Consider the following 15,022-nt stretch of genomic DNA (forward strand, 5'->3'; position numbering starts at 1 on the left):
CACCCGTCCTAATATCACCCTGGATAATGGTGTCCCCTACACACCCGTCCTAATATCACCCTGGATGTTGGTGTCCCCTTGACACCCGTCTTAATATCACCCTGACTGTTGATATCACAAAAGACACACGTCCTTATATGACCCTAGCTAGCTGTTTTCTGGCCCTGGCTGATGTGAGGACATATAAAACAAAATTATTTTAATGATAAAACGTGTTATTTTCGTTTTATCTGAGATTAAACTATTTCTAATATTGCAAAAAATGACACAATTTTTTATCTTTCAATAACCCATGTGCAATATTGTTCAATTAAAAAGCAAGTCATCATCAAATACAAATTGCAATGAAATTCGTTCTATTGCATGAATTAAAAATATTTTATTTCTAGAATGTGAATTTTACTTCAATTTTTCCGTGTCAATGTAGTTTTGAAGGCCGATATACGAGTTATCTTTCTTGAGTCGCTCCTGAGCGAGACGTACCGGAAGTAGAAAATGTTCTACTTTCATTTCCACGACGTAAACAGAGAGATATGTTCAACATTACGAAGCAACCAGATGGAGCTGTCTGTTTAATTAACGCCATTCCAAATTGAACATAAAACATACTACTTTCTGACAAAGAAAAGCAGCACAGACACACATTAACGTGAGTATTTAAATCATTGACCTATTTCTGGCGTTCAAGTGCGATATATAGATATTTTTTCTGAATTTCGTCACAGTCATATGACGATGATTGCCAAGTCTCATTGTCATGTTGCTACCCTGAATGGGTCCCGTGGTTATGATAAGTGTGCTATCTTTCTTCCGTCCTACCTTGGTGCTGATATTCTTATCTTATCACGGTCGAAGTGTCCTTATAAATATTTACTTTAACAATAAATCATGTTTATAACGAATTTTGATTTGATACAGCAGGCCTTATTTAAATATCACAGCGAAGCACCAAGGACACTATGTCAAATTTACGAAATTTTCAAATTCAGGACAAGAGTACCAATTCGTCAGAGTCAGTAAGAAGGAAATTTGGAGCAGGTGTGTTATTTGCTGTATATATTTATAATGTTACATATATTACAATGTATATTGCATAGTTAATAATGTTTATAATTACTTAACGTTTAAGTGGATTGTGCAATGATTTTCATATTGTTCATGTGTGCATATTAACTTGTACACAATGCATATTTACTTCTCATCAGAGACGTACATATCATCAGAGATGTATATATCATCAGAGATGTATATCACACCGTCTCTGTTCTCATGACGTCAAATACTGCATGTTAATTGTTGGGTGCCCCGAGCTCAGTGCTGTGCAGTAAATATGTTGTGATGTGTGCAGTCATGCGTGAACTTCAGACCACAATCCTCGAGGAGATCATGCATTCGAGATGGCAGGGGATGATATCTGTTGGGTTATTTTGTTTCCCCACCTACACCCACCAACTCCCCAGCCCTGTGCTTTCCTCCCAACATCAAATACAATATTTGTTCACTTATCAGTGTCACACAATGTAGTTTGTTAATGTTTGTTAGATATTTTTTTTTTCAAATACAGCAAATATCCTGTGTTGGTATGGTTACATTGTACTTCTCACTCAATAAACAATGTGATCATAATATTTTTGCACCTTTAATGTTTGTCATGGTAAAAACTGTTTGTAATGTAATGCCACCTACTGTCACTTACACTGTATGACCACTGTATGACCATACTCTCCCTTTCCCTGTATGACCACTGTATGACCACTCTATGACCACACTCTTCCTTACCCTGTATGACCACTGTATGACCACTGTATTACCACACTCTTCTTTACCCTGTATGACCACACTCTTCCTTACCCTGTATGACCACTGTTTGACCACTGTATGGCCACACTCTTCCTTACCTTGTATGACCACTGTATGACCACACTCTTCCTTACCCTGTATGACCACTGTATGGCCACACTCTTCCTTACACTGTATGACCACACTCTCACTTACCCTGTATGGCAAGTGTATGACCACCGTATGACCACTGTATGACCACTATATGACCACTGTATTACCACACTCTCCCTTACCCTGTATGACCGCTGTATGACCACTGTATGACCACTGTATGGCCACTGTATGACCACACTCTTCTTTACCCTGTATGACCACTGTATTACCACACTCTCCCTTACCCTGTATGACCACTGTATGACCATTGTATGACCACTGTATGACCACTGTATGACAACTGTACGACCACTGTATGACTAATGTATGGCCACCGTATGACCACTGTATGACCACTGTATGGACACTGTATGACCATACTCTTCTTTACCCTGTATGACCACTGTATGACCACACTCTTCCTTACCCTGTATGACCACACTCTCACTTACCCTGTATGGCAAGTGTATGACCACCGTATGACCACTGTATGACCACTGTATTACCACACTCTCCCTTACCCTGTATGACCGCTCTATGACCACTGTATGACCACTATATGACCACTGTATGGACACTGTATGACCACTGTATGGACACTGTATGACCATACTCTTCATTACCCTGTATGACCACTGTATGACCACACTCTTCCTTACCCTGTATGACCACTGTGACCATTCTCTTACCCTGTATGGCCATTGTATGACCACTGTATGACCACTTTACCACACTCTCCCTTACCTGTATGACCGCCGTATGACCACTGTATGACCACTGTATGACCACTGTATGGACACTGTATGACCACACTCTTCCTTACCCTGTATGACCACACTCTCACTTATCCTGTATGACCACTGTATGACCACTGTATGACCACTGTATGACCACTGTATGGACACTGTATGGACACTGTATGACCATACTCTTCCTTACCCTGTATGACCACTGTATGACCACTGTATGACCACACTCTTCCTTACCTTGTATGACCACTGTATGACCACTGTATGACCACACTCTTCCTTACCTTGTATGACCACTGTATGACCACACTCTTCCTTACCCTGTATGACCACTGTATGACTACTGTATGACCACACTCTCCCTTACCCTGTATGACCACTGTATGACCACTGTATGACCACTGTATGACCACTGTATGACCACACTCTCCCTTACCCTGTATGACCACTGTATGACTACTGTATGACCACACTCTCCCTTACCCTGTATGACCACTGTATGACCACTGTATGACCACACTCTCCCTTACCCTGTATGACCACTGTATAACCACTGTATGACCACTGTATGACCACTGTATGACCACACTCTCCGTTACCCTGTATAACCACTGTATAACCACTGTATAACCACTGTATGACCACTGTATGATCACACTCTCCCTTACCCTGTATGACCACTGTATGACCTCTGTATGACCACTGTATAACCACTGTATGACCATTGTATGACCACACTCTTCCTTACCCTGTATGACCACTGTATGACCACACTCTCCCTTACCCTGTATGACCACTGTATGACCACACTCTCCATTACCCTCTATGACCACTGTATGACCACTGTATGACCACACTCTCCCTTACCCTCTATGACCACTGTATGACCACTGTATAACCACTGTATAACCGCTGTATGACCATTGTATGACCACACCCTCCCTTACCCTCTATGACCACTGTATGACCACACTCTTCCTTACCCTCTATGACCACTGTATGACCACTGTATAACCACTGTATGACCACTGTATGACCACTGTATGACCACTGTATGACCATTGTATGACCACACTCTCCCTTACCCTCTATGACCACTGTATGACCACTGTATAACCACTGTATAACCACTGTATGACCACTGTATGACCATTGTATGACCACACTCTCCCTTACCCTCTATGACCACTGTATGACCACTGTATGACCACTGTATAACCGCTGTATGACCATTGTATGACCACACCCTCCCTTACCCTCTATGACCACTGTATGACCACACTCTTCCTTACCCTCTATGACCACTGTATGACCACTGTATAACCACTGTATGACCACTGTATGACCACTGTATGACCACTGTATGACCATTGTATGACCACACTCTCCCTTACCCTCTATGACCACTGTATGACCACTGTATAACCACTGTATAACCACTGTATGACCACTGTATGACCATTGTATGACCACACCCTCCCTTACCCTCTATGACCACTGTATGACCACACTCTCCCTTACCCTCTATGACCACTGTATAACCACTGTATGACCACTGTATGACCATTGTATGACTATACACTCACTGACCACTTTATGCCATGATAATTGGAGGATGGTTCTAGCTGCTATACATTCTGTGGACCCTGACTAACACAGCCACTGTAACACAGCACTGACCCATGATTTAGTTGTCATCTACTTTCTGCCCCCCTGTCTCATGGAAGCTGTCTGATTTATTACAGGTGTGGTGACAGAGAAATTACAGGTGTGTGAGGTCAGGTCTACCCATGATTACTCCTGATATTTTCTCGTTACAGGTGTGATCACAGAGAAATTACAGGTGTATGAAGTTCAGGGTTATATATGATTACTCCTGATATTTTCTCGTTACAGGTGTGATCACAGAAAAGATGCAGGTGTGTGGGAGTGGACTAGGCTACCTACCGATAGCCTTGGTGTTGGTTTCCTGCGGGACGTTTATCGGATCCTATGTTATAGCCGTCCTCAAAAAAGACATCGCAGCATATTTCCCCTATATCAGGTACAGCATGAGAATAAACAGTTCCTCAAAAACGACATCACAGCATATTTCCCCTATATCAGGTACAGCATGAGAATAAACAGTTCCTCAAAAACGACATCGCAGCATATTTCCCCTATATCAGGTACAGCATCAGAATAAACAGTTCCTCAAAAACGACATCGCAGCATATTTCCCCTATATCAGGTACAGCATCAGAATAAACAGTTTCTCAAAAACGACATCGCAGCATATTTCCCCTATATCAGGTACAGCATCAGAATAAACAGTTCTCTAGCTACTCGATGTTTGTAAGGAGCTCTGGCTACTCAATGTTTGTAAGGAGCTCTAGCTACTCGATGTTTGTAAGGAGGTCTAACTACTCAATGTTTGTAAGGAGGTCTAGCTAACTACTCAATGTTTGTAAGGAGGTCTAACTACTCAATGTTTGTAAGGAGGTCTAACTACTCAATGTTTGTAAGGAGCTCTGGCTACTCGATGTTTGTAAGGAGGTCTAACTACTCGATGTTTGTAAGGAGGTCTAACTACTCGATGTTTGTAAGGAGGTCTAACTACTCGATGTTTGTAAGGAGGTCTAACTACTCAATGTTTGTAAGGAGGTCTAACTACTCGATGTTTGTAAGGAGGTCTAGCTACTCAATGTTTGTAAGGAGGTCTAACTACTCGATGTTTGTAAGGAGGTCTAACTACTCTATGTTTGTAAGGAGCTCTAACTACTCGATGTTTGTAAGGAGCTCTGGCTACTCTATGTTTGTAAGGAGGTCTAACTACTCGATGTTTGTAAGGAGGTCTAACTACTCGATGTTTGTAAGGCGGTCTAACTACTTGATGTTTGTAAGGATGTCTAACTACTCGATGTTTGTAAGGAGCTCTAACTACTCGATGTTTGTAAGGAGGAGAATAAACAGTTCTCTAACTACTCAATGTTTGTAAGGAGGTCTAACTACTCGATGTTTGTAAGGAGGTCTAACTACTCGATGTTTGTAAGGAGGTCTAACTACTTGATGTTTGTAAGGATGTCTAACTACTCGATGTTTGTAAGGAAGTCTAACTACTCGATGTTTGTAAGGAGGTCTGGCTACTCAATGTTTGTAAGGAGGTCTAACTACTCGATGTTTGTAAGGAGGTCTAACTACTCGATGTTTGTAAGGAGCTCTAACTACTCGATGTTTGTAAGGAGGTCTAACTACTCGATGTTTGTAAGGAGGTCTAACTACTCAATGTTTGTAAGGAGCTCTAACTACTCGATGTTTGTAAGGAGCTCTAACTACTCAATGTTTGTAAGGAAGTCTAACTACTCGATGTTTGTAAGGAGGAGAATAAACAGTTCTCTAACAACTTGATATTTGTAAGGAAGTCTAACTACTCGATGTTTGTAAGGTGGTTCTGCTACTCAAAATGTTGTTAAGGAAGGTCTAAATACTCGATGTCTGTAAAGGAGGTCTAACTACTCGATGTTTGTAAAGGAGGCTCTAAACTACTCGATGGTGTAAGGAGGTCTAAATAACTTGATGTTGTGTAAGGAGGGTCTAACTACTCCGATGTCTGTAAAGGAGCTCTAACTACTCGATGTTTGTAACGTAGGGCTAACTACCTCGATGTTTGTAAGGAGGTCTAACTACTCGATGTCTGGAAGGAGGTCTAACAACTCGATGTTTGTAAGGAAGTCTAACGTACTCGATGTTTGTAAGAGGAGGTACTGGCTAATCAATGTTTGTAAGGAGGTCTAACTACTCGATGTTTGTAAGGAGGAGAATAAACAGTTCTCTAACAACTCGATGTTTGTAAGGAGCTCTAACTACTCGATGTTTGTAAGGAGGTCTAGCTACTCGATGTTTGTAAGGAGGAGATAAATCCATGTACTGCAAGATCAATCAATTTTCGTAAATTAATTTTTGATAATAAATCACCTAATTAGGAGTTTTATATAACTGTTAATTTTTTACTGTTGCTTTAAAACATCACATCAAAATCTTATACAAAAAACTAAAGATCAAATTAACGATTTATCAATATATATAGTAGTAAAACAATGAATATTGGATTTTAACATAAAAGTAATTTATGTTTGTATAGTGACACCGGGACAAAGCCTCCAGAAAGCTGCATATTTGGACAGTTCTTAAATATTGCTGCAACTATAGGTAAGTATTGTCACAAACAATTACAGGTAAGTGTTGTCACAAACAACTACAGGTAAGTGTTGTCACAATCAACTACAGGTAGGTATTGTCACACCAACTACAGGTAAGTGTTGTAACAAACAACTACAGGTAAGTGTTGTAACAAACAACTACAGGTAAGTGTTGTAACAAACAACTACAGGTAAGTGTTGTAACAAACAACTACAGGTTAGTGTTGTAACAAACAACTACAGGTAAGTGTTGTAACAAACAACTACAGGTAAGTGTTGTAACAAACAACTACAGGTAAGTTATAGGTAAGTATTGTCACAAACCCTGCCTTCTTGAGTCTCAGATCAATAAATCCGTAATCATAGATCATGATACACAACAAAATCGTGTCATTGATGGAAAATTCTAGAGTGATAGCAACCATCAGGGCTCCTTACCATTACAGTGGTGACCTTAGACATATGACCTTAGACATATGACCTTAGATATATGACCTTTGCTGTAGTCTGGAGATTATCAACAATATAAAACCTCAATAAAACGGTTGTATTTGCAGCCTTTTGTACAATGTACATCCGTTACAAGTTGGTGGAGAGTCTGACTGGTCATGAAGATGGCCGTCTCCGGAGACTAAATAAAGCAGGCTTGGTACTCGGAATTCTCAGCTCTCTCGGATTAAGCATTGTTGCCAATTTTCAGGTAAGATATTGAATGTCAAAAACAGACTTTGCTATATTTACATATATTACTACATATGTATTACCTGGTGGTAATGCTAATGACATAAGTTAAAGGTCAATATTTTTACTTTGTAAAATCACACAAAGAATATGTTGATATAGATTTGTGTTTGGTAAATAAAAATTACACAAAGAATATGATAGATATATATTTATGTTCAGTGAGACAATCATTCCCTACCACCTTGTCTGTTAAATAATCTTTCTGTATCATTTAAACTAATCCAACATAATGACAGGGTACCATATCTGATTTTTAATCACAATCCCCAAAATAAGCACTTAAGACATCGGTCTCAAATTCCATACATTTTTCAAATGTAGGTTTCCTTTGGGTAGCAGTGTACAGTAAAAATGCCAAATTCTGAAAAATATGGCACATGCTTTAGATATGTAAACATTGCCAGTTAACCTTACATATAACCTCTAATAAAGGTATATATATTTGAAATCTGTACAACATTTGCAATTTTAATAGAGCTCTGAAGGATAAGTAAACTGATATTTTCTGTGATTTTTAGAGCTGTGAATACCATGGTAACAGCTTAAAAAATTCTCAAAAATTGCAAAATATTATGATATTTGACCCAAAATGGCACAATTCTCTACACAATTTTTTTCTGAAATCTATTTAAAATTAAATATCTCTATCCCAAAGACAGAATTAATCTTGTTTGGACATATGTTGTAAATTAAGTTTTTCCGCTATCTTACCTTTTCTGTGGGCTTCCATTTTGCGCTGTAGGCGAAACTAAATTTCCTGTGTAAACACGTTCGGAAAATCCGGATATTTAAAATCCGGAACCAATTTATTGATTTTTGTTTTAATAAATGTGAAGCCTGTATGTACTACTTCATACTGGATATACCAATTATAGTGTACATTTATTTTTTCATTTTTTATACATATCATAATACAGGAGTTATTTGCTTAACAAAAAAATTGCCCATGGCCAGGCTGTCTTACTGTGGTGTGCTACCTTATACATCACTTTTGTTAATTCTAATTTTACTAAAAACCCCATGAATGTCTAGAATATGTTCCGACGAACAAAATGACATATCGGGTTACTGTGTATCTTTAATAGTCACCGAGTATTGCTGATTTCCCTGAGAGGTGTATTTTGACAACTTTTTCTCTCAATCCAGTAATAAGGGGAGGTAATTTTAAAGATGAAAACTCCCATAATTCTGTATATCTCTTGAATAAAGTTGTGTTTTGAGTTGAATGTGGTACTTTGAGTCTCTGTGCATGTAATCAAGCAAAAAATACTATACAACTATCAAATTTAGCCTTGTAATATGACGTCATAGTTACCATGACGTCATCAGTAACTATGACGTCATCAGATGGTATCTATGACGTCATAAATACTCAATGGTGTCATAATAGATAACCAAATTCCTTTCCAAACCTCAGCTTAGCAACACATGCAATATTCTAACTGATAAATCATGACATGACATCCAAGATTTCAAAATGTCATGCCTATGACATCACAGTCATCTGTTTCCACCCCGGTAATTCAGATATGTACCAATGATCATATGAAAGTGTCCGCTGATCCCATTTTATGCGGAAAATGCTATTTTTTCTGCTTTACCGAAGGAAGTGACAATAATTGACAATATTGTATCAACCGTACACTCCATCAATTGAAATTACATGCTTACCAATGTATAAATAAATTGAAAATAATGGTTTCACCAAATATTTCAAAAAATAACACTTACTGTAATAGTTTCCATGGATACGGGGTAATAAATCAGGTAAAACAAACCAGAATTCAGTCTATATGGTTTGTTAGATACCCAATAAGTTATTTTGGGTTTGTTATAAAACATAGAATATCTTTTCAATTTACACGGACTCATTAACATTATGCTTAATTAACCCACCCTTAAAATGGGTAAATATGCGAGTTACCTCCCTTGATTCCTCTAATATGACAAGCCTGATAATAAACAAGTTTTAAATTGTTTTTATGCATTTTTGAGCAATAATGAACTAAAATGAAGCTTAATCAAGCATAATTAAGCACAATTTCCAAAAAATAACATTTTTCAGCCCTTATAAGGTAGCAGTGTACAGTAAAAATGCCAAATTCTGAAAAATATGGCACATGCTTTAGATATGTAAACATTGCCAGTTAACCTTACATATAACCTCTAATAAAGTATATATATTTGAAATCTGTACAACATTTGCAATTTTAATAGAGCTCTGAAGGATAAGTAAACTGATATTTTCTGTGATTTTTAGAGCTGTGAATACCATGGTAACAGCTTAAAAAATTCTCAAAAATTGCAAAATATTATGATATTTGACCCAAAATGGCACAATTCTCTACACAATTTTTTTTCTGAAATCTATTTAAAATTAAATATCTCTATCCCAAAGACAGAATTAATCTTGTTTGGACATATGTTGTAAATTAAGTTTTTCCGCTATCTTACCTTTTCTGTGGGCTTCCATTTTGCGCTGTAGGCGAAACTAAATTTCCTGTGTAAACACACGTTCGGAAAATCCGGATATTTAAAATCCGGAACCAATTTATTGATTTTTGTTTTAATAAATGTGAAGCCTGTATGTACTACTTCATACTGGATATACCAATTATAGTGTACATTTATTTTTTCATTTTTTATACATATCATAATACAGGAGTTATTTGCTTAACAAAAAAATTGCCCATGGCCAGGCTGTCTTACTGTGGTGTGCTACCTTGGTGGCCCATGTTGTGTAGATATCATTTTAAGACTGATTAAAAGTACAAAATGGCCGACAGACAGCCATGTTGGATTTTGCTGTTTGAAGATTTTGATTTCCCAGTCTATGAATGTTCCTGGGTATGATTATGTTAATAGTTTACTAAATATCCACCTCTGTATAGATATCTATGTAGATACTTACATGTGTCTGTATTTAGTGTATCCACCTCTGTAAAGATATCTATGTAAATACTTTCATGTTTCTGTATTTAGTGTAATTTTACCTTTTTGTGTCGAACAGGAAACTGTTGTTGAGCCGGTCCATTTAACGGGAGCTAGCCTCGTTCTCGGTTGTGGAGTCCTTTATGAATTCCTCCAAACCTTTCTCACCTACCATATGTATCCAGAGTTTAACGGTCAGTTCATTGCCCGTGTCCGCCTCGTCTTATCAGTAATCTCAGCCGTCAGTATGGTCACAGGTATCCTTTCTGTTCAACGCTAAAAAGACAAATTCAAAAAAGAGTTTATGTCGGATATCAACAGTAACTAGAGAGGAGAAACGCAGCGACCAGACTTGGACTCGAACTCGTAACCTCTGAACTCTAGACAGATGATCTAACCATTTGAGCTACAGGTACCTGTTCACCATGCAGTGTTCAGCCCTGTTTCCCTTATTGTTTAATTTCCCTAAAAACCTTTATACACCAGTAATAGGTGACCGAAATGCCTTCACTTCAGCGGTCAGGCCTGGTCTTGAGTATTGATGGAATAATTCAATACTTTATCAGGGATAAGATGAATAATAGATTACAAAGTGGTCAGATTGGACATGTGTTGTTGATATCAATGATCTGATTAGACAGGATGTCAGAATAATCAGGGATCTGATTAGAAAGGTTGTCAGAATACTCAGGGTCAGATTAAACAAGATGTCAGAATACTCAGGGTCAGATTAATAGGATGTAAATACTCAGAATTAAGGTCAGATTAGGATGTAAGAATACTCAGGGTCAGATTAGACAGGATGTAGGAATTCTCAGGTTTGGATTACATGTAGACAGGATGTCAAAATACTCAGGGGTCAGATCAGAAAGGTTTGTCTGGACACTCAAGGGCTAAATTAGACAGAATATCAGAATATGTAGGGACAGATGAGACAGAATGTCAGAAGATACAGGTCAGATCAGACCGGATATATAGATACAAAACTATTTTGCGTTTTCGCTTTCAGATGAGACAGATTAAATAAGTAAACTTATCACGTGCTACATTCCTTAACTCAGAACAGCATTCACTTCAGCTGGAATATCCCGATATCAAACCGACACAAAAGACAAACTTCATTGGAAACCATCCGAGAAGGTAGTAAATGTAGAGTAACCTCCCTTACTACTAGATCGTCTCGATCATGAGTTATTGTGTCAATGTAGAGTTACCTCCCTTACTACTAGATCATCTCGATTATGAGTTATTGTGTCAATGTATAGTTACTTCCCTTACTACTGTCGTGTCTATGTAGAGTTACTTCCCTTACTACTGTCGTGTCCATGTAGAGTTACCTCCCTTACTACTGTCATGTCTATGTAGAGTTACTTCCCTTACTACTGTCGTGTCAATGTAGAGTTACCTCCCTTACTACTGTCATGTCAATGTAGAGTTACTTCCCTAACTACTGTTGTGTCAATGTAGAGTTACTTCCCTTACTACTGTCGTGTCAATGTAGAGTTACCTCCCTTACTACTGTCGTGTCAATGTAGAGTTACCTCCCTTACTACTGTCGTGTCAATGTAGAGTTACCTCCCTTACTACTGTCGTGTCAATGTAGAGTTACCTCCCTTACTACTGTCGTGTCAATGTAGAGTTACCTCCCTTACTACTGTCGTGTCAATGTAGAGTTACCTCCCTTACTACTGTCGTGTCAATGTAGAGTTACCTCCCTTACTACTGTCGTGTCAATGTAGAGTTACCTCACTTACTACTGTCGTGTCAATGTAGAGTTACCTCCCTTACTACTGTCGTGTCAATGTAGAGTTACCTCCCTTACTACTGTCGTGTCAATGTAGAGTTACCTCCCTTACTACTGTCGTGTCAATGTAGAGTTACCTCCCTTACTACTGTCGTGTCAATGTAGAGTTACCTCCCTTACTACTGTCGTGTCAATGTAGAGTTACCTCCCTTACTACTGTCGTGTCAATGTAGAGTTACCTCCCTTACTACTGTCGTGTCAATGTAGAGTTACCTCCCTTACTACTGTCGTGTCAATGTAGAGTTACCTCCCTTACTACTGTCGTGTCAATGTAGAGTTACCTCCCTTACTACTGTCGTGTCAATGTAGAGTTACCTCCCTTACTACTGTCGTGTCAATGTAGAGTTACCTCCCTTACTACTGTCGTGTCAATGTAGAGTTACCTCACTTACTACTGTCGTGTCAATGTAGAGTTACCTCCCTTACTACTGTCGTGTCAATGTAGAGTTACCTCACTTACTACTGTCGTGTCAATGTAGAGTTACCTCACTTACTACTGTCGTGTCTATGTAGAGTTACCTCACTTACTACTGTCGTGTCAATGTAGAGTTACCTCACTTACTACTGTCGTGTCAATGTAGAGTTACCTCACTTACTACTGTCGTGTCAATGTAGAGTTACCTCCCTTACTACTGTCGTGTCAATGTAGAGTTACCTCCCTTACTACTGTCGTGTCAATGTAGAGTTACCTCCCTTACTACTGTCGTGTCTATGTAGAGTTACCTCCCTTACTACTGTCGTGTCAATGTAGAGTTACCTCCCTTACTACTGTCGTGTCAATGTAGAGTTACCTCCCTTACTACTGTCGTGTCAATGTAGAGTTACCTCCCTTACTACTGTCGTGTCTAGTGTAGAGTTACCTCCCTTACTACTGTCGTGTCAATGTAGAGTTACCTCACTTACTACTGTCGTGTCAATGTAGAGTTACCTCCCTTACTACTGTCGTGTCAATGTAGAGTTACCTCCCTTACTACTGTCGTGTCAATGTAGAGTTACCTCCCTTACTACTGTCGTGTCAATGTAGAGTTACCTCCCTTACTACTGTCGTGTCAATGTAGAGTTACCTCCCTTACTACTGTCGTGTCAATGTAGAGTTACCTCCCTTACTACTGTCGTGTCTATGTAGAGTTACCTCCCTTACTACTGTCGTGTCTATGTAGAGTTACCTCCCTTACTACTGTCGTGTCAATGTAGAGTTACCTCCCTTACTACTGTCGTGTCAATGTAGAGTTACCTCCCTTACTACTGTCGTGTCAATGTAGAGTTACTTCCCTTACTACTGGTTTGTCAATGTAGAGTTACTTCCCTTACTACTGTCGTGTCAATGTAGAGTTACTTCCCTTACTACTGTTGTGTCAATGTAAAGTTACCTCCCTTACTACTGTCGTGTCAATGTAGAGTAACCTCCCTTACTACTGTCGTGTCGATGTAGAGTTACCTCACTTACTACTGTCGTGTCAATGTAGAGTAACCTCCCTTACTACTGTCGTGTCAATGTAGAGTTACCTCCCTGACTACTGTCGTGTCAATGTAGAGTTACTTGTGTCAATGTAGAGTTGCCTCCCTTACTACTGTCGTGTCAATCTATAGTTACCTCCCTTACTACTGGTGTGTCAATGTAGAGTTACCTCCCTTACTACTGTCGTGTCAATGTAGAGTTATCTCCCTTATTACTGTCGTGTCAATGTATAGTTACCTCCCTTATTACTGTCGTGTCAGTGTAGACTTACTTCCCTTACTACTAGATCATCTCGGTCATGAGTTATGTAAATGAAGAGATGAAAACTGTCCGAATCATGGAAGATTAAATTCTTGAAACTATGAATAGTATGTTTTATTCAGATGTAGTTAAAATTAGCAAATATTGGACAGTTTATCTGATACTGAATGAAAATTAGAATTTGGACTATTAAAACTTGTTTATATGTATACAAAGTATGTGATTTTCACATATTTTTTTTTATGTTTTCAGGGATTTGATGCTCATATTGTGAGTACGATATCTGAGTGGATAACGGCCGTGTTATTTCTCTTCTTCTTCTTCACATACGTCAGAGACTTTCAGAAAGTGCGCGTGGAGGTCAATGCTAAACTGTGCGTGAGACATTTGGACGAACAGCCATTACATATTCCTGATGAAAGGTCACCACTGCTGGCGTAGGTCACAAACCTACCGAGTGTCCAACAGGTTTTCAGTTACTGTACTTGCTGGGCAAAAGACAAAATAAAAAACATGATTTAATACAGATATAAACGTGTTAAAAATTGTTAAAAAGTCTGACGGAACCCCCCCCCCCCCCCCCCCCCCCCCCCCCCCCCCCCCCCCCCCATCACTTTCTGCATGCATGTACTAAACATGGACATATATTAACCATGTTGCTGGTTTCAGTATATTTTACAAGGTTGTATTAGAAAAAATACTTTACAAGTGCTTTTTGTTTTTTCTATGCCGGTTAAGGGAACTGATGTGGACGAGTTTGCTGAATAAATGAAGTGATGAGTTACATTTGATCCGATCCTATGTAAGAATACATTTAGTTTGTCATGTACATTGTACATCACACACCTACTAATATCTGGCGACAGTAAATCGCTGTGGTGCTAAGTCGTTTGTATGTATACAGTGTATTGAGTTAGCGTGTGTTTTAGATATATCTGTTAATGAATTAAAACATTGACTA

At 38.8% G+C, this 15,022-nt stretch overlaps 1 protein-coding gene across 2 annotated transcripts; it reads left to right on the forward strand.

Annotated features, from left to right (window-relative positions):
• Nucleotides 1-495: 495 nt before the first annotated feature.
• Nucleotides 496-14,587, forward strand: LOC117335774 (DNA damage-regulated autophagy modulator protein 2-like). 2 transcript variants are annotated; one of them, XM_033895957.1, is made up of 7 exons: nucleotides 496-649; nucleotides 4,581-4,728; nucleotides 6,805-6,872; nucleotides 7,420-7,562; nucleotides 10,617-10,794; nucleotides 11,604-11,677; nucleotides 14,314-14,583. In XM_033895957.1, exons 2-7 carry the CDS (start codon nucleotides 4,598-4,600, stop codon nucleotides 14,500-14,502), a joined length of 783 nt encoding a protein of 260 aa, XP_033751848.1. In that variant the 5' UTR covers nucleotides 496-649; nucleotides 4,581-4,597; the 3' UTR covers nucleotides 14,503-14,583. The 2 variants fall into 2 exon arrangements, with proteins under 2 accessions (XP_033751848.1, XP_033751847.1); XM_033895956.1 differs by lacking the exon at nucleotides 496-649 and adding an exon at nucleotides 767-1,038 and having other exon boundaries at nucleotides 14,314-14,587.
• The last annotated feature ends 435 nt before the right edge of the window (nucleotides 14,588-15,022 follow it).

This window comes from Pecten maximus, chromosome 10 (assembly GCF_902652985.1).
Source record: "Pecten maximus chromosome 10, xPecMax1.1, whole genome shotgun sequence".
Taxonomy (NCBI): domain Eukaryota; kingdom Metazoa; phylum Mollusca; class Bivalvia; order Pectinida; family Pectinidae; genus Pecten; species Pecten maximus.

Coding starts and splice junctions, on each gene's coding strand:
- LOC117335774 (XM_033895956.1), top strand. CDS start 960: ATGTCAAATTTACGAAATTTTCAAATTCAGGACAAGAGTACCAATTCG. Junction 1,039..4,580: donor AAGAAGGAAATTTGGAGCAG/GTGTGTTATTTG, acceptor TTCTCGTTACAG/GTGTGATCACAGAAAAGATG. Junction 11,678..14,313: donor ATTGGAAACCATCCGAGAAG/GTAGTAAATGTA, acceptor TTATGTTTTCAG/GGATTTGATGCTCATATTGT.